Source organism: Manis pentadactyla, chromosome 16 (assembly GCF_030020395.1).
Source record: "Manis pentadactyla isolate mManPen7 chromosome 16, mManPen7.hap1, whole genome shotgun sequence".
Classification (NCBI taxonomy): Eukaryota; Metazoa; Chordata; class Mammalia; order Pholidota; family Manidae; genus Manis; species Manis pentadactyla.
In genome coordinates this window covers 15,759,929-15,781,130 of record NC_080034.1, presented here as the reverse complement: position 1 = coordinate 15,781,130, position 21,202 = coordinate 15,759,929, and the positions used below count along the sequence as shown (strand labels likewise).

The following is a 21,202-nucleotide window of genomic DNA, read 5'->3' as shown; positions in this document are numbered from 1 at the left end:
CAATATGTTTAGCATTTCTGTGGACTTAAATATCAAATGTCAAAAGAAACCTGGGTCACCAAGTGATTTCATATACTAAAAAAAGACGTAGCAGTTCATACATCCCTCTTGGGGTTCTGGTGATGGAGGAAGTAGCCAAATGCTACCCTTTGCTTGAGGCTGAGACAAGCAAGGCAAATGGGGAAATTCTATTAAACAGAAGAACTTTGATTGATTCTAAAATTTGCTAATATGACATTGAGAGGTACCAGAAAAGTTATTTCTTTTTTAAAAGTGCATTCACTCAATCATGTATTCACTCACAAAAAAATATTCATTAAGTGCTTATGTGACAGGCATAGTTTAAAATGGGGGATTTAAAACAGTGAAACTAGACAGTAATCCCTGTCTCATGACATTTATATTTTAGCAGGGAAGCTAACAATAAACAAGTTAAGTTAAGAAACAGAGTACATCAGAAGGTGATAACAGCTATGAGGAAAATAAAATAAGTGACGAGGTCTAGGGCATGGTGGAACAATGAATCGCCATGTTAGAATGGGTGGCCAGTGATACTGGGAACACAGTACAATAGTATTACACGAAGGTAAGGAGGCTACTATGGACTGTGTGGCCAGGGAAGCTTCCTGCAGTGCTAACACTGAGCCAAGACCTGAATGACAGGAAGATAGCTGTGTGGATATTTTAGAGAGGAATCTTCAAAGGCCCAGAAGGAACAGTGAGCCTGGAGTGTGGGATGAACAGCCAGCGTGTCTGGAGCACAGCAAGAGGCAGCAACGGGTCACACGGCCAAGGTAAGATCTTTGGTTCATCTGGATCTGGACATACAGAGCACCTTGATCTAGTCCCCAAACTGACCAAGATGGCTGTTCTATCCTTCTGCATAATTGCTGGTGCTATTAGCCATTCCACCCGTCAGACTTTCAAACACTTACTGTGCCAGTCTGAACATTGGAACACAAGAGAGACACAGCCAGCCCTGCCCTCTGAGAGTGCACATTTCAGTGGAGAAGATATAAATGAAGTGATTACAAGTATCATTAGGTCTAAGAAGTGAGTAAATGAGATATGGATTACTGGCATTTATAATAAAACAAGTTTAACCTAGCCTACAGCCTAGGCCCAATATACAGATAGCAATGAAATAGTATTTCATCTTACATATTTCATCTCATAAAGTCATTCTAAGATTCCATCTACCATAACAATAAAATCAATACAAAATTATTACATTTATATAGTGCTTTATAACTTTCTATGCCCTTTCACATTTATTACCCCATTTACTATTCACAATAACTGTGATAGAGGTCAGTCAATTATAATTATCTTCTTATTAAAGTTGAGTAAGCTGAAGCTCTGAGAATTTAGAAGACTTGTCTTTTGTCATGAAATGAGTACTACAGGTAGTCCTAGCCTTTTGCAATACCTCTGTGTCACCAAAGGTCTGATCTGAGTTAAACATAGTAAAACTGTTTACCCAATAGCACCAGGATTTAGTTCACACACACAAGGAAGAGAGAACATAGCATCTTCATTGTTAAGAAATGTGAGCTCTACTTAAGGAGGGGTTCAGATAAGCACCAGGTAATAAATTGTGCAGAAATTCTGTGTGCATATAAAGTTAGGGAATAATCACAGGTTATTCCATAACCTTGTCCTGATAGAATTTTTAAACTGGCATATAAATAGGTTATGTGGTTAAATTTTTATGCTTTAACATTCTGAAATTGTTTTTTTCCCCCATTCTCAAAATTACTGCCAATCAATGAGTTTTACCCACCATTTCCTCTGAGTTTATTACTTAGTTTGGAAATCTACGGTGTTTCTCCATTGCATTGATTAATCTTAGTTCTCTCTCTCTCTCTCTCTCTCTCTCTCTCTCTGTCCAAGACTTCTGTGTAGGCACTCCAGAAAACTTTACTCAGCATTCTCTTCCAAAAATCTTATTCCCAGCTCAAAACCTGATGCCGAGATTTCTATATGAATGACCTCTTCCTAGAGTGCTAAATTGTCAACCTTTATAAAAGCTTCATTCATTTAACTTTTCTCTGGTTCTTAGAAAATCAGCAGAGAATTCTATTCAATATGCAATCTGAATTTGCCACCTTACTAAATGAACATTCTAGTTTTGCTCTCATATAGTGCAGTGAGTTTATTTTTCCAATTTTTGCCTAACGTTGACAAATGTCTGGCTCTATTAATATTGATTATTTTACATTACGTTCTGCAATGAGCCAGTACCAGGCAAACCATCACATAAAAATACATTTGATAGTTTCAAATAATACCATTATTTTCTTATAAATATTTCATATCTAATCTCTCTCCCCTCCCACTCTAACTACAAATGCTTTCTCTATTAATTAAATATTGTAGATAATACATGTCAACTACAAAGTGATTAAAACACAAAAGAGAAAATATACAACTTCAATTATGTATTTGTGTTTATGTGTTAATTGTCTTATTCTTCATGGGTATGAACTGGTAACAAGGCATGTAACGTACTAAAGACAAATAGTGCTGTCAAATGATCATTATGTGGCAACATGCCAGACCCCATGCTAATTCTATATTCTATTTTATTTTACTTTCATATCAACTCTACAAATAATTAGTCTGCAATATACGTTTGCTTCTAAAAAGTCAGTGAAGATCAAAGGCACATTTTTTTTTATAGAAACTGAAGAAAAACATCCTTTTAAGAAATGAAAAACACTTACGGGAACCAGGAATTTTTTAATCTCTTCCAGTGCATGACTCATGCGTGAATAAGCTTCCCCAGGCGGAGCAAACACTTCAATTAATACGTGAAGCTCATCACTCAAGTGGGCATATTTGGCTTCCCCGCTCTTCCTTAGTTCTTCTTCCTGTGAAAGAGGTTATATTTAGAAATACAAATCCACTCATTTTGCATTGATTTAACATTTACTGAGACTATCATAAAAGGGCATAATCTAAGCAAATTTTCTTTAAGCAGAAGCTCTTTGAGGAATAAAAATCTGGTATAAGATATTTAAAGATTTAAAATCATTGTTGAGTGTTTGAATAATTTTTTTTAAACCTGGCATAATTATCATCTATAACAGATTCTCATCAGCTAAATGAAAATGCTAAAACCCCCTGAAAAAAGTTTACAGAATGCCATTAACTCCTCAGTGTACACCAAAGAAAAGGATTGTATTGGTGTCTGACAAAATATTTTGCAGACAATGAACTAAAGATTATCATTGTTCTTTAAAAAAACAAAGACTTTTTAGCTACTTCTTGAGAAGTGGTGAAAGGGTCAGCAGTTCACCACTAATGCATGCAAAACCACGGCGGATCTCCCAGCTTTTGTTCCCACTGGTCCAGACCGTGATCAAGCTTCATAACCACACCTTCTCTACCACTGCTGCCTCATTTGGGCCAATAGGAGTAAGTTAAGGAATGGTGGGTAAGCATTATGCTGGTTTTGATTCTGCACGAGCTACATATATCCTCAGCTTAATCACCAACACACTTCTGTTAGATCCCTTGTTGCACAGTCCTGTACCCAAGCCATTACTGAGGCCTGATTAATTTAGCCCAGGTGCACAGCAAATCAGCGTATGATCCATATATTCTGCTAATGTGTGCTAGGTATTTTACACACACATCATCTCTAATCTCGCATAACCTTGCACATTATTCACATACTTCAGATTAAGAAACTAAGTTTAAAAGACTTAACGTGGTTTCAGCAAAGCTGGGACTCCAGCCCAGATCTTTCTGCAGCCAGATTTGCATTCTTTTAGTATTTCAAGGAAGGAAAATTTGGTTAAACAATTAACATAAATAATATCAATTATGTTTTTTTCTTTCCTGAGCCCCTCTGCAATGAATTAGGAGATGTCTCACTAAACTTCAAAGGATAAAAATAAAAAAGTAATTTTTAGTTCAACATGGGAATTAAATTGGAAAAGTAACATGAATAGACCTAAGTGGGGTAAACAAAAACAAATTTGCTATAGATTTCTGCTTTCCTAGACATCTCTCACCCACTCCAATCTTTCTAATAGCAGCACCTTCCAGTCAGGGAATTTACTGTCCACCTCTCTAAGCATACTTTTTATCTCTAACTAGGAATTTACACTGAAAAGGGTTTTTCTTAGTGTCTAATGCTTAGTTTGGGGAAGAGATACAGAACTTACATGCACCCATAGAGTGCAGTAAACATGTATTCCCTCTGAGTTCTGCTGGGAGGCAAGCTGCTTGTAACCCTGGGGTCAGCGTTGTTTGTGCCTAAGTGCTGGGGTAGTTCAATCATAGGTTTCCGGATACTGTCCCCTTCTCAATACATCCCAAACTGATTTTCAGCTCATTACTAAGGACTACTTGCTAGCCAAATTGTGTAAGACCTGCATAACTATGAGTTGTGGCATTCCAGTAAGAATTTAACATGTATTTTAAAGATTATTTATGTAAATAAAATAAGCCTGATTGGGTATCTCTGCAGTTGAGCCAACAGACTGATGATGTTCATAAGTAAACGCAATTTGCTATTTAAAAAACACGTGTCTGCCCACCCTTTATATAAGCAGATGAGGAAACTGAGGTCCTTAGAGAGAAAGCAACACACTAGAGGTCAAAGGTTAAGTCAGGATTCGAGCCAGGACTCAGTAAAGTGGCAGTGCTGATAGACTCACAGAGAAGAGACGTTAACACAGCAGCGTCTATGGTAGCTATTACAGCTGTTGTTAAAACTAGATTTGTATCGTGAGAACTGTTTATATTTGGACTCATTCATTGGGGTGACTTTTGACAAAGCCACCTTTCCTAAGCTTTAGCTTCTTCATTTGTGACATTAAGGTAATAGTGCTCCTCTAACAGAATTTTGTGAGTTTTGAGAAACTGAAGAATGTTTTGTACACTAAAAAATGCTATACAAATTGATTATTATAAAAAAATATTGTTTCCTATATCCTCAAGTAGTATTTTGATGGCTGTTGCAACAGAGACCAAAATAAATGGGACTGGCACATGTAGAAGAGCTATTTCTCTCTCAAGGGAAAGTCCAAGCTGTAGGTGGCTCCCAGAGCAGGGGGTTCTTCCCGCACAGTCATCCTGGGATCCTGGTCCCTGTTCTCAGCACAAGTTGCCCCCAGGAGGTTGTTCTCACATGTGTTGAGGAAGGAGACTGTCTGTCATCACTTCTGAATTCCACTCCACAGAAAGGAAAAGAAAACACAGACGACAAAAATCTTATTTTCAAGGACATCTGTGAAAGGTTTCCTACATCTCTGCTCACATCTCTCTGGCAGGAGTGCAGTCGCTCACATGGCAGCCTTGGATGCAAACAGAGACTGTGCGTCTCGTCTTGGACTGAGCAGCCATGAGACGCCTAAAATGGGAGGGCTGCAATTATGACCGAAACAGTGAGAAAGGACACCGGGTGACAGTGAACTGTCTTTGCATTCATCCTCATTCAGGGCTAGTAAAAATGGCATTCCATTATGAAATCTACTTGGGGTGAATAGTCTTCCAGAATGTCTAAATTGTACTTTTGAAAACAATGCGATATCCCCACAAGTTGGATTGAAACATAAAGCACCAGGTTTCATTTGAATACATGGGGACTTCACAGCTCTCCTGTATTGTATTCAGTGAGTGCAAATACATGTAAGGGATCCCTTATGTGTTAACAGTGATTGAATACAATATCTTGAGGGATTTCTTATACAAGAGTTTCAAATAAATTTTGGGAAAAATTGTTTGTCTTTGCAATAAATGCATTATCTGATATGTTTATTATGAATGGAAAGCAGTATTTTCATGCTTCTGTTCAATTAATCTTTCTGCATATTTATTACAAAGACCATACTACACTGGTAGGTTACACTGGGAAGAACAGGGGACATAATAGCAAGAAGAGTAAAGAAAAAGATTCAGAAAACTGGAAATGCTAGAAAAATGTTGGGTGTAAATTGAAATGAATAGTTCCTACTACAGTCCTCCAAGACTACAGAAGACTGAATATCCATCCAAAAACGGCACAGAAAAGGGTACAGGGAGTAAATCACAAGAATGTAAGATGGACACATGAGGTGAATCTGCTTGACATGATTCAAAATTCTGTTTAGAAGAGTGCACTCTCACTTGATATTTAGTTTTCTATGAAAAAGGCATATTTATTCCACTGAGGGTATATACTTTAACCACTGACCTTCAAAAAACAATGCATAGTATTCAGCTATCTCTACAAAGGAATCACGAGCTAATTATTTTAAGTGAAATTATTAGTTTCAAAACAAAAGAGATTCTAAGCAACATCGTTAGAGAATATCAAATCTAGTTTTACATATCCCCAAACTTTCTACTCCCCATGTATTACACCCTAAGGTAAAGCATAAGTAAACATGTCAGTTTTTTTTATAGAGAATAGCAGAACTCTAAGCTGTGTCTAATTTGAATGGTGTTCACATATTTGAACATTACAAGGATTTTTATGAAAACTTTCTCTCAGGCATCATCATATGTATTTTATCTTCTATAAAAGAATGTTTCTGACCTGGAGATAATTTGACAATTAGGAAATTTTCCCCTTAATTTAAAGTAGCATGTTTATTGAAGACAACATGAAAACACCAAAAAATACAAATATTTTTTCAAGGTATACTGTTAAACATTTCAGTGTATTTTATTCAAGTCTTTTTTTTTACATTAATAATAGTAATGGAATAGAGGTCCTGATTTTGTATTGCTTCTTAAGTCACAGGTATGTAAACTTCTTTCCATGTATCATCTAATTTTATCTGCATACCTATACTTTATGCTAGATAATGTTATTTCTCTCACTTTACTGATGAGGGAACAATGAAACAATGAGAGAAACTCCTCCAGAGCTACACAGACTAAAAATTACAGACTTGGATTGGAATCCAGCTAATTTCAGACCAAAGGTCAAGCTCCTAATCACTACAGGTATGTCACTGATACAGGTGCTTGGGAGGAAGTACATTTTTATACATCCAGATTTCCCCATGGACATCTCTAGTTTATGGAAGATTAAACCCAGGGGTCTCCCAGCAATTTCCTGGTACCCAGTCTCATGTAGCTCTGTGCTCTCCAGGGCACCCGACAGCAGATTACAGGCCCTTACACACTAAGCACATCTGCCAGGAATTTTCTTTCCCTTCTCCCAAAAGGTTCTGATTCCTTAGGAGCTGTGTGCCCATCTGTGCTGGGTGAAAACTACTATTTTCAGGGTTTCACTCATTTCCTACCATATGAAAAGCTTATCTAAAAATGCTAGTGATCTCACATCACACTGTTTATCCCCAACTCTGTTTGCAACCATCAGTGCCAACCAAGGAATTTATATGAAGTTTTTAAGGTTGTGCTCAGATTAGCTTGCATACTTTCTCATGGATATTTGTGTTGTATTCCTAAAACAATTGCGCCTCATGAAGGGTTAGTCTCTATTTCCCTGTGCAATTTATCCAACTGTGGGACAGCATATTTGGGACCATGATTCCACCCTGCGGTAGGTACTCAAGTCAGCTCACAGCTGGGCATTTCATCTTAGTTCAGGTGATTCAAGACAAATGTCTCAAAATAGCACACAGGATCAGAGGTCTCCTTGTGCTCTGCCCCTGAATCCAGCCATTTGGTCTCTGGATTTCTCAGAGGCCAATCTTATTATAAAATTCAGAATTTCTTATAACACCCTAAAGGATTCACTTTCAAAGTCATTTATGAGTGACACAGACTTCTTTTAAAATATCACAGAGCACAAAGCAAAGTGCTCATGCTGATAATCTTATCACAGACGACTCAAAACATCCTCATTCTCTCGTCCCGAGCCCTTCTCTGCTTCACTACAAAATTTTATTATTTTTCTGTTCCGTCTCTGATTTTTGTATTATACTTCCTCCCACCTGGAATTTCCTAGGGAATTTCAAATTATTTTCACCTCTATTAAACAGAGTAACTTAGTACTTGAGTGCTATTTCCCAAGTTTACATGCCCAACTCATTATGGAGCTCAATGAAATAAAGGGGACACCAGTTAATTGTCCCTACTTTCCTTAGAAGTCATAGTGGTGATCATCATTTGCTAGTTGGAATGATTATAAATCATGCATAATATGGTGGAGACCATGTATTCCTCCTTTATGCTACACCATAGTTTGGTATGTTTTTCCAGAGCCTTCTGAAAGGCATCCCATCACCAACACCACTGGTAGAGAGAACACCTGAGTAACTGAGTTAATGTCCTAGTCATCATTTTTTTTAATGTTTTTATTGAAATTGACCTATAATATTAAATTAATGTCCTAGTCATCATTTTTAAAAAATGTTTTTATTGAAATTGACCTATAATATTAAATTAGGACATAAATAATGTCCTAGTCATCATTTTTTAAAAATGTTTTTATTGAAATTGACCTATAATATTAAATTAGTTTCAGGTTTGTAACACAGTGATTCAACAATTATATATATCATGAAATGCTTACCATGGTAACTATAGTTACCATCTACCAACATACAAACTTATTACAATATTATTGACTGTATTCCCTATGCTGAACTTTTCACCCCCATGACTTACTTATTTTATAACTGGAAGTTTGGATCTCTTTATCCTCTTCACCTTATCTGGCTCATTCCCCACCCCTTCTCATCATTTTTTCAACACTGACATATTCATCTACACGTACACATAATATGGGATGGCATATATGTATTGTCTTAAGCATCTAACTAAAGAAGTAGCCTTTATTCTCATCAGATTTACCAAATATTTATTCCTCCATAAAATATTTAAGGTAGTATCCAAGATAAGATGACTAGTCAAGCTTCCACCACCTAAATTTTATAAACCAGGAGTCAGTGGTATTTGTTCCCAAACTTCTGTATATCTGTGGTATCTGTTATTATTACTGTATTTTATTATATTTTTATTCCCTGTTCAACTTTTTTTAGTTATAAAAAAACTTCTAGACCAATAACATGTAGGTTAAATTTTACTGTTCCCTAAATAGCTTTTGTAGTACTTTTTCACAATATTTTGTTCCTAGGTCAATTGCAGCATCATTTTCCCATCAAATTATTTTGCATATACAGGTATATCTTATAGGACATATGGAAGAATCTCAATAAATTCTTGTTGAATGAATTACTTATGGGTGAAAATCATGCTGATTTTTCTTCTACCATCAAACCATATCTTCATTCTGTGGCTTATACTAAGGTTTTCTCTAAATGTTCAATCAACCACTTATTGTCCTGAGAACTTGGAATGGAATGAGCTATACTTACTAATGTGATTTTCTTTTGAGCTTAGGAAAAATGCCTCCAAATTATCAGTATATTTGGTAAGTCTCCTAATAAATGAATAACAATATATAGATCATATGTATGCATATTCAGTGATAATTTATTTTGTAATCAAATAATTATGCAATTGCAATTTGCACCACATCAATATTTGTTCTGTGAGTGTAAGCACCATCTGTGTAAGGAAAAAAAAAAAAGACAAGGAAAGCTTGTAACCCAAAGGAGTACTTCAGTGCAAACCTTTTAATATTTAGAATAAGTGACTTTTTGAAACAGCCTCTCCTATCTAGTCCCCCCTATGGCTTTACCTTACTGGAAAATGGGACTGGCAGTGGAATTAGTTCTTATTAGGCTAATTCAATTCAATTAGGCTAGTTCTTATTAGGAGAATCAATAGCTGTATAAATACAGTGCTTAATCTTTGCATCCAGGTATCAGTCATAGCAACTTTTAGAGTTCATAGAGAAATCCCAATGATTAAAACTTTTCTGTAGCCACAGGTCCAAGGAAGTCGTTGAACCAGGACTTACAAGATGCCACATGTATTAGCTCCACTACTAATTGTAAGCTTTAGCAAGTATTTTGCTCCTGTGGCCCTCAGTGTGTCTTCATTTGCAAAAGGAGATGAGATTACCTCAGAGGTAATTTTCAAACGGTGCTATGTGGATCCGTGAAGGTTTCAGAAAGGTGGCTCATAGGCCATTTTGGAGCAAAATGAGGATTCTCCCTCATCCCATTCACCCACCTGAGCTCTACTTAGACCAGCTTAAGTATAAAAATTCCAGGTAAGAGGATATTGCTCCACAAGTTCACTAAACTACAAACAATAGGCAACATTAGATGCAATGATGTCTAAGAGTTCTAATAGCTTTAGAATTTCCTGATTCTCCGTGTCGACTCTCCTTCATGTTGGCATCCCCGTCCCACTACTTAGAACTTTAGTATTATAAATAAGATATATTCCTAAGAAAATTCAAAATTCAAAATGCCAACTATTCATGTTAATCACTAAGCATCTACAATGAGGTTGCTTCTGCATATTTTACATACATTAGTCATTTAATCTTCATAGAGATTATGTAATCTCTATGTAAGTGTAATGCCACACTTACCTGGCACTGAAAGCAGGGTGCAGTGTAAGTAAAAAAGGATTTTCATCAGGAAGATACAGATTTGAATTCATAGTTCTGATATTTATCATTGATAGTATAGAAAAAAAGGTACCAATTTTTTTGATATTTAGTTTCTTGATCTACAAAAAAGCTTTAGATCTCTAATGTAAAGATGAAATGAGGTAATGTATATAAATTGCAAGTACTGCCTGGCAATAAATGTTTAGGAAAAGTTGAAGGTTTTCTTTCAGAGGAGCTAAGTAACTTGATTGCATTTATTCAGTAAGTAAGACATTTGAATTTGGTCTGCTCTATTTCAAAGACACACTCTTATGTTAATGGATGTTTATTATAAACATAAAATTCACTTGAAAGTCTATAATTACAAAAATTTCAAAGTAAGTGTTGCTTTGATGTTACCAAGAGTGCATTAATTCAATGTTAGTTTAGTTATTATTAATTTAAAGGTATAACATTTTTAGAGAACTATATTTAGAAATTACTCTAAGCCAAAAACTTCACTTGTTTTGGAAAGATAAGGAAATATTAAATTAACATCACCAATGTGCACTTTCTTGAATTTTAACTTTCAAATAAATTATAAATTTAAAATCTATGTCACATGGACACATATAACATTGAAAAGCCACATATCATGCAGTTAACAGCTCATGCTCTCTTCACAATGGTCAGGGTTAAAACCCCAGCTCTTAAAAATGTATACAACTGGGTAAGCGACGTCACTATTTTGAGCTACTAAATTCCTGACCTGTAAAATAATGATAGCAATAACAGCAGTTACATCATAAGCACTAATCAAATACAACTATTGCTAAATATTATTATGCTAAATATCTAGGGTTGAAAACAATATACAAAATTATATGTGAACTGAAAGAGTTAATGTAGTCAAAGATCCCAATTGTCCTCCCAGGAGAAGATCTTTCAGTGACAGGAATAAATTAAATAATAAGAAGAAAAATGTTGAAAACACCTGAGTGCATGCAAGTTTTATACTTTGATTTCACTTTAACAATTACTGTCATATTTTATCCTCAGACTTATAATTTACTAGAGTGCTTTTTGCTGGCTTTTTCTCTTAAGGCCCCAGGGAACTTTCTTTTAACATTAATCCTCTTCAGAAATAAATATATTGTCTGCACAGCTTTCTCCATCAAGGAATTCAAATAAACACACATTCATTATTTATCCCCTGGCCTGAATGGGATTTGCCTGAATCACCAATTTAAAAGCATTTTTAAGTACACATATGTGAAAATTCTTTTCTGGCTGTACAAATTAGTTGTCCAAAATGTATCCTCACAAAAGGTTTTTGTGCAAATGGATTTCATAAAATGATAGAGAAGTAATGACTGGATCCTAAAGAGCACCTCTGCTTCTTGTCACCTTCACTTACAAATCCCGGCTCACTTGAGTCGAATATGTCAAGAACTCTCCCAGGTTGTAGCCATCCACACTCAAAACAACTAGAGGAGAGGAATCTTTTCACAACTGCACACCAATCTAACACTATCTAGAGGCATGAGGGCAAAGTACCAGAAGCATCAGAGGAATCAAGGATGATATTTTTTAAAGTGGTCAGGATTTTAAAAACAGGTAAGTAGATGGGGTCAAACAGAAGATTCCTTATGCCTGAGTTTGGAGGTTGAGGGTTTACTAAGGGTATGAACCTCAATTCGGGACAATCAAATCATATACTCCAGGTTACATCAAGAATTGTCTAACTTCTCAAGCTATAAAGTAGTATTGTCCAAAACAGTGAAATGAGTGTCTCCATATAATAGAAGACTATTTCAGTATTCAAGAAAAAGAAGACAATCAATCTTGACCAAATGGAGCTTATAGGAAGACCCACAGGCCATCCTTCTGAATTAACATATGGAAGACTTACGTATCTACAGTTTATTTAAAAGTCATTTGCTTAGTAATTAAGATACCCACAAACAGTTATTTTGTAAGAATAAAACAATCTGGGAATCAGTTATCTAAACATACGTCTCTAGCCTTTTCTTTTCCACAACCAACTGGACGTAAATGGGCTTTGTTTAGGTTCAGCAGCTGTTACTGTTGTGGGAATGTGAGAGCACTCAGAGGACAGTGTTGGAGCCCAAGGGTGGGACAAAGAAAGAGGGGAGGGGACCCTGGGAAGAACTTGTCATTCAGAGATCTGCGGACAGTGGGGGAAGGACATGTGGGCACGCTGGCTCTCCCTCTCCAAAGCTGAGAAGAGACCAAGAAGGACACTGAGCATACCTTGCCTCTGAGGCCAGGAGACATCAGGGAAACCAGGCAGCAGAGGCCGACAGCGCTGGGAATCCCTCCGTCTTCTGCTCACTATGGAAAGCCTTCATCACTATTTGATTTCAACAGCCATATGTAAGCTGACAAGATACAGAACTAGCAGCCATGGACAGGAAAATCAGGCAGACCATCTGAATACGTGCCAATTGAATTGCAGGAAGAGAAAGATGCACACTTGAATAAACACATTTTAGGAAGCAGGCGAGGAGATAAAATGCAGGCACAAAAATATTATGATTTTAAAAGACATGATTTCCAAGGTAAGAACAAATACAAATTAAAAATAAGAGGCTTAATTCTCCCTGTTAAAAATAGGAAGAGATTTATCTTCCTCCTTTATCTCAGACCTCTTAACTTTAGAAAATTTGTGATTTATAAGTTCTATTCTCTTTAAATTGAATATAAATCCTTTTGAAGACTAGATAGGTCTTTTGTCAGCCCTATGACCTAGAAATGTCTTTCTCAAGGACATGGGAGCCATCTCTGAAATGCTTAAGCATCAGGATAGACAACATTCCTGTCTCCCAGTTTCAGTGGGAGAGTAAGAGTGTAACTTTGGTGGGTGCCTTGCTCCAAGTTGAAAAACTACCCCCCATCATAAAGAGAGGAGAAGTTCATTTTGCCCTTTGATGGAGTCAATTTGCTAACACACACGGTCACCCCAATAACAGGTAAAGTTAGGATGAACTCGGTGTGACAAATGGTGCTGTAAAGACCTTTTATCTAAGGAGTAGTTACTATTCATGTTGAGAACAAATGTGTAATGGATTGTATCTGCATGGCTATGTAAAAGTGAGATTTCTTTATCTTTTTAATGTCTTAGTGGATGTGCGTGATGTCCACAACCTTTTGGCTTAATGATTATTCAATAATAAATGTATCTTCTTTCTCTGTTACTCTTGTGGAAAGAGTTCTGGGCTGGAAGAAGATTTTATTTTTTATTATATTTCCCCAACACCCACTGAAACAAACAGTAGTCTATTGATTACTATTCTATTCTAAACAAATATCTATACTCTAAAGAAATATCCACTGATATTCTCCTCATATCCCCTTGCTTTACTCTTCATGTAACCAGCATTTATTGATCTTTTTGTCAGAGGGTTCGGTTTGCCCATGAGAGACAGCCCTACTTATGCATGTAGCAGGGAGAAAATGACAATGAATTAACCCTTTCTAGTAGCAGCTCTCAACTAGGGTTTGGGAAGGGTTGCCTGATAAATACCCCAGATTGCTCAATTGTTAGCTGGGGTAACTTGCACGGTCTCCTTTCTCAGAGTACCCCAACAGGATGAGCTTTGGTTGCTCACAGGTCTAACTTGTTTGAGAATGCACATTACATGGGTTTCCTTCATTTGCTTTTTTTTTACTTCCTCACTCCTTTACTATGGTTTCCAGAGATGTCCTTCCAAATAAACTTCACATAACTAAATCTTGCCACACTGTCTTTTTCTAGGGGAACTAAAACTGAAACAATTCAGTAGATTGAATTAAGGAGAGAATGATTGAAATCAGAGTTTCTGTCCAGAAAGATTAAATGCAAATTAAAGTATATGAATAGCTAAAAAAAAAACGCCATGAAGCAAATGTCAGAGACATGGAGGATAGGTCCAGGAATGCTAATATAAAACAATAGGAATTCTACAGGAGAAAACATACAAGAGAGAACAAAAATAAACAAAAACAATTGAAGAAAAGTTTTCAGAGTTTGCAGATTATAAGGACTCACCGAATTCCATCTTGGACTGAAGAGAAAAGACCTGGACTGAGGTGTACCTCAGGAAAATCTCTGGACTTTAAGTAAAATGAAAGCAAACAGGCAAAGAAAGAACTAACTCTTATAAGCCTCTGGAACTATCTACAAAGGGAAAAAGTATAATTGGCAATGGACTTCTAATCCACAAAATTTTGAATTTAGAAATAAGGATAACTAATTTATCAGTAAGTACTTACCAGGACCTGCGGTATGAGTGCTTTACATGCCTAACTTTATTTACTATTCCAGAAATGATAAATAGCACTCAATAACCCCTCCCAAGCACTAAGAATTGTATGATGGCAGAGTTCCCAGGGCATGGATGCTGATGAAATAATAAGGTGATAATTCATTATGTTAACAATTCCACTATAAAATATTAGGGCATTTACTACGTTCTTCCAAGAAATATAATGATTGGATGACCTGGAAGTAAGTCTGTTTAATAGTATAGAAGGCTCGGTAGTCTAGAATTCATGGGGGCCTAAATTGTTTGAGTATATGGCAACTAAAGCAATAAGCAAAACAAAAACTGTTTGGCAAGAACATGAGTAAAGGTGCAAAGTATTTTATAAATCTCTTTACTTATCATGCTGATTCTCAGGGTACCTGTATCCTGCTTTCCCTTTGAAGAAGAGGCAACCTCAAGGATGGAAAGCCTTAATGAAGCCTGAGACAGGCACCTTTTGAATTTGGAATACGGCCTAGGAAGAAAGGTGCGCTGGAAAGAAACCTATGAACCAATTAAAAAGTGAAGACAAATAGTGAGCTGGGTACGGTCTTCTTTAACTAATAGATATTGCCGGAATTGCTTCTGAGCCTCATGATACTGAAAGGCAAGCATTCACTGCCACGCAGTAATGGAAAAGCAAATACTAGTGAATCCCAGTTGGCAGGGAACAACAGGTGAAATGCCTGGTTTTGAAAGCAAATTTAGAGGTGAGATATCAATTTGGGGGAGGATGTCTTGTGCAACCAGACTTGTTTGAACAGGAAACAGCAACAGGATACCCAAACAGCGCTGACCCAGGTGCTGAAGTGGAGTGACCACTGCCAGGGAGGAGAAAACAAAAACAACACAAAGGCTGCAAAAACAAGTAAAGAATTTCCCATAGAGCTGTAGGGACGCTGCCCCCTGGAAATGCAATGGGGGCAGACAGATCAGTCTGGCCCTTCAAGATATGATATGGATGGCTTGACTTTGAACAAATGCATTTTGCTGTTCATAAAGCAAGCAGACTGAAAACCAAACACTGTTGGGACCTGTAAAGTGGCTGACCACTGACTAGAATATATTTGGTATCCATGTGAAAGGGCATCCAAATTTACAGCACAGACTCAAGGTCAATAAACACCCTGAGCAGAATATTATTGTTACCACTTTTAGCTTTTGACAAAAAGGGTTCCAGATCATATTAGTTCCTGTTTCCCAGGCTCTGCAACTAAATTTCAAGAGCCACAGTTTACCAGGAATCTGAACTTGGACGATACTAGAGTTAATATGACAATACTTCTCTTGAGCATGGAAAGCCCTTTTATAAAACCTTTTCTTAAAGTCTGTGAATTCACTTTTTTGGAGAACGTATAAGGAGGAGTAAGCATGGATGAGCTAAGGACCTGGACTTGGGCTCCTTGTGGCACTATTTGTTGATGCACATCTTGCTCACATCACCCAGAAAATATCTTTCCCAGGAGAGGAACTTTTCCCTCATTAACCTTGACAGGTGTTATTTTCATGGCATCTGAAAATGAAAGATGAAAGATTTGAAAACCTTTATTCACCACTTACCAATGCTTACGTGGGGTATAGACTCCCTCTATCTTTACCCCAGGACAATGAACAATTTAGGTACTGCATACATAGATGGGAAAGTGGAATCAGATCTAGTATTTGTCCTATAGCACTGATAGTTAGAGGATGAATATAAAAACATTAATAGAGTCTAAAAGTTTTAATCCAAACTCCTCAACAGAGCCCGCTCTCTGCCACTGCTAGCACAGCAGCAAGCATGTCTATGGCTATGGCAGTCAGCAGTGATGAAAACATCCGGAGAACACAGGTCAAGGACAAGAGGGTTATGATTGCCCTCCACTCCTCCTCCACTGATGGACATGCAGTCACTGTCCATCAGTGTAGTAAGATGCCACAGATTCACTATTTCCCTTCTTTGTGCTACACTGTCTTCCCCATGACCCCTCACACCGTGTGTACTAAATCTAATGCCTCTCAATCCCCATCTCCCTCCCTCCCAACCCACGCTCCCCCACCCCTCCCCTTTGGTAACCACTAGTTCCTTCTTGGAGTCTCTGAATCTGCTGCTGTTTTGTTCCTTCAGTTTTGCTTCATTGTTATACTCCACATATGTGGGAAATCATTTGGTACTTGTCTTTCTCAGCTTGGCTTATTTCACTGAGCATAATACCCTCTAGCTCCATCCATGTTGTTGCAAATGGTAGGATTTGTTTCTTTCTTATCGCTGAATAGTATTTCATTGTGTATATGTATCACCTCTCCTTTATCCATTCATCTACTGATGGACACTTAGGTTGCTTCCATTTCTTGGCTATTGTAAATAGTGCAGCGATAAACATAGGGGTGCATATGTATTTTTGAATCTGAGAACTTGTATTCTTTGGATAAATTCCAAGGAGTGGGAATTCTGGGTCAAATAGTATTTTTATTTTTAGTTTTTTGAGGAACCTCCACATTGCTATCCACAATGGTAAAACTGGCTTACATTCCCACCAGCAGTATAGGAGGATTCCCCTTTCTCCACATCCTCACCAGCATTTTTTGTTCTTAGTCTTTTCAATGCTGGCCATCCTTACTGGCGTAAGGTGATATTTCATTGTGGTTTTACTTTGCATTTCCCTGATGATTAGTGATGTGGAGCATCTTTTCATGTGTCTGTTGGCCATCTGAATTTCTTATTTGAAGAATTGTCTCCTCATATCCTACATCCATTTTTTAATCGGGTTATTAGCTTTTTGGGTGTGGAGTCATATGAGTTCTTTATACGTTTTGGATGTTAACCCCTTGTCGGATATGTCGTTTACAAATATATTCTCCCATACTGTAGGATGTCTTTTTGTTCTGTTGATGATGTCCTTTGCTGTACAGAAGCTTTTTAGTTTGATGTAGTCCCATGAGTTCATTTTTGCTTTTGTTTCCCTTGCTCAAGGAGATGCATTCAGGAAGAAGTTGCTCATGCTTATATTCAGTAGATTTTTGCCTATGTTGTCTTCTAAGAGTTTTATGGTTTCATGACTTAAATTCAGGTCTTTGATCTATTTCAAGTTTACTTTTCTGTATGGGGTTAAACAATAATCCAGTTTCATTCTCTTGCATGTAACTGTCCGGTTTTGCCAACACCAGTTGTTGAAGAGGCTGTCATTTCCCCACTGTATGACCATAGCTCCTTTATCGCATGCTAATTGACCATATATGTGTGGGTTTATATCTGGGCTCTTTAGTCTGTTCCATTGGCCTACTGTTCTGTTCTTGTGCCAGGACCAAATTGTCTTGATTACTGTGGCTCTGTAGTAGAGCTTGAAGTTGGGGAGCGAGATCCCCCCGACTTTATTCTTCCTTCTCAGGATTGCTTTGGCTATTCGGGGTCTTTTGTGGTTTCATATGAATTTTAGAACTATTTTCTCTAGTTCATTGAAGAATGCTGTTGGTATTTTTATAGGGATTGCATTGAATCTATAGATTGTTTTAGGCAGGATGGCCATTTTGACAATATTAATTCTTCCTATCCATGAGCATGGGATGTGTTTCCATTTATTGGTATTTTCTTTAATTTCTCTCATGAGTGTTGTAGTTTTCAGAGTACAGGTCTTTGCATGTGGCTTTTGATCTGAGAATATATATTCAGCTCTCTTGCCCCTGAGGTAACATTGTTAATTAATGTTTAAATTAATTACTGTGAAAAAAATGAACATATATTGACTACCCAGAGTGTGCTATGGATTTTCTCACTTTGATCTATTTAAACCTCAAAATAGGTTAATATCACCCACATTCCAACTGATGTAGGGCAGAGACCGGGGACAAGCATCATAGTTAAGTTTTTCTGCCTATGATTAAAAATGCTGAGTTATAAACAGTATAGTAAGAACAGGAAGGATTCCATCTTAAAGCTAAGATTCCACTTTAAAAACCAGGAAGTTAGGAAGTAAGATTCCTAATTTATTCTTAAGCAAACAGACAATAACTCAACCCACTTCGGGGGCAGCACAAGCGGAGGTCTGAATTGGTATGTTCCCAGAAGGAAGCTGCTATTTTGTACAGGAACTGACCAATTTCTTCTGTTAAGTTAATTTTGCAGAATTACTTAGGGACTAATAGAAGAGACTTAAGGTCTCTCACCAGTGATAAGCATATTGAAACCACTTTACAAGTCTATACCTCCTGGCCCTTTGAAAAATGCTTAAAAGACAGCAACCCAAGTCTTTTAGCACACCTCCTCTCTGAGGACTCCCGCACTTTTTTCTCTTTAAGTGTGTACCTTTCAGTAAAGTTTTCTCACTGCTCAACCTACTGTGGTTTGTCTTTTTGCTATTTCATTTTATCTGCAAGTCTCTATTTTATCCCTGATAAGCAGGGAGGGGCTGCTAAGAGCTCAGATTTGTGCCTGTGAGTTCCTGTTGCCTGAGTGACCCGGACGGAACTGCAGCTGCAGAAGCCTGCCTGGAAATCTCCTTTCTTTGGGAAATTTTCAGAACATAATCTCACTTGATCCCATGCTCTGCAGCTCCCCAAATCCCAGGGTGGTAGGAGGCAGTCTCCATGCAGTGCAGATCCACGTGGACATGGGACGCCAAGTGACCTTGGCTTTAAGAGATGGCAACGGGATCTGCCCTATACCAAGAAAATGTTTAGCAAACATCCCCTCTGCACCTCTGCATTTTCCTGCTCTCAGCTGCTTGCAAGACCACTGCCATTCATTTCCACTCTCACTGTAATGAATCCCTTCTTTACCTACACTCCACTGGCCTGCTCGAGAATTCTCTCATTCAGCGTCAAGAACTGACCCCCATCCAGGTTGAGGTTTAACCTGCTGCGCAGGGAGAGACCTCCCAGACACAGCTGCCCCACAACACAATTTTTAGGGAAACAAATGATGTTTTTTCCAGTAAGCCACACAAAAGTTTAGAAAATGCATTGCCTCAAACATTTGGCTCATTGATAACAGCCAAGACCACAGTTGATAACCTTATCTTATTCCATATCACAAAAATAAGTGCAATCAGCCTGAGGCTAGATTCTGACCTCCAGGGTATTTTGCTGTTTACTTACTGTCAGCTATTAGAGAAACTAGCTGGCAGGATTACAGTGGCTTTTAGTGCAAAGAACCTCTCCTTAGTGAGCAAAGGAAAGGTACCAAGTAAATTACAAGTTCCCTGCTCTCAAAGGTTAAAGGAATTCTACATGGACAGGGGTATAGCCACCCGTCTTAGAGAGTCCATTTGGGACCAGAGCAGACACTGGGAGAGGCAAAGTCTCTCAGGGCCAGCGGGGTTGACAGTAGATTACTTTTATTCCAGAGGTCAACTCTGGTTAAAAGGAAATCTAATCATTTATTTCAGAATCATTTATTATTCCCCTTTTGATACAAACTAGATTTTTCTGAAAAGTTATTACTGGAAAAACTGTTCTAAATAGTTACTAATATATATGTTAATTTACTTAGGTAATAAATATTTAAAATGCATCTTCATGCAAAGACTCTGTGCTGTGAGTTTTATGAGCAGATCCTGACCTTAGAGAGCTCATTGTTTATGTGGGATAAGCCATCTACAAATAATAAATTCTGATAAGTGACAGAGTTCAGAAGGAAAGTTATGGGAGTTTATTCCTGGGCATATGTATTTACTCAGCAATGTTTCCTGGGCCCCTCTGCTGTGGGAGCAACAGTCCAATGGGGACACAGCAGTAACCAAGGCCAGTCTGCCCACTGACCTTACATTCTAGAGGAAGGAGACCAATAAAAAGTGGGTGCAGACATTTATATATATGTATATATATTTCACATCACAAGTGCAATAAAGAAACAAAGGAGAGGGGTGGGAGAATCCAGAAGAGGTCCTCTCCTTTGGAGAGGGTGGTCTGGCCCTCCTCTGGGCTTAGTGCTGAGTAACAAGAAGGTGCTTGACTGCACAGAGCAGGAGGGAGAGTGGGTGGGCCACAGTGGTATCACAGGCAAAGTGAGAAATAAGAGAATATGACTTCAGGCAGGAAAATTTGACATGTTTGGGGAACAGAAAGAAAACCTGTGTGGCTTTAGCATAGAGGAAAAAATAGGAATGTGGTCTGAAAGGGGAAGATGTATGCAGGCAATTATAGAGCTTTGCAGACCAGGGTAAAGAGTTTAAAAACAGGAGAGATGTTTCTGAAGCCGATGTGCATACATTGTCTCCTTGCAGATGGGGCCGCTTTGCTCCTGAATGTTGTGAAAGTAGCCAGATATAGTGCAAAAAGTGCAATTAATGGAGAGGATTAGAATAGTAATAATTGTTTGGTTTTCAAGTAATAAAATTGGTAATTAATATTTTAAAACATTAGGGAAAGAGTATTTTATTAGAAGTGACTATATTTTATTTACTTTTCAACCCATTTAATGTCTACTTTGATGACCTACCAAGTACTGCACAAGAGGTATTGGTTCAGCTGGGCTTTGAAAGATGGCTGGGGATTTGAAAAT

General features: G+C 37.6%; 1 protein-coding gene across 2 annotated transcripts in view; it reads right to left on the bottom strand.

Moving 5' to 3' along the window:
• Positions 1 to 21,202, bottom strand: part of KHDRBS2 (KH RNA binding domain containing, signal transduction associated 2) — a 546,913-nt gene that overhangs the window by 245,704 nt on the left and 280,007 nt on the right. For both annotated transcript variants that reach the window (XR_005030941.2, XM_036916275.2), the window contains exon 4: positions 2,727 to 2,873. Coding sequence is in view for 1 of the 2 variants with exons in the window: in XM_036916275.2 (XP_036772170.1) it covers positions 2,727 to 2,873 (147 nt within the window). In the remaining variant the exon portion in view is untranslated. The remainder of the gene's footprint in view (positions 1 to 2,726; positions 2,874 to 21,202) is intronic.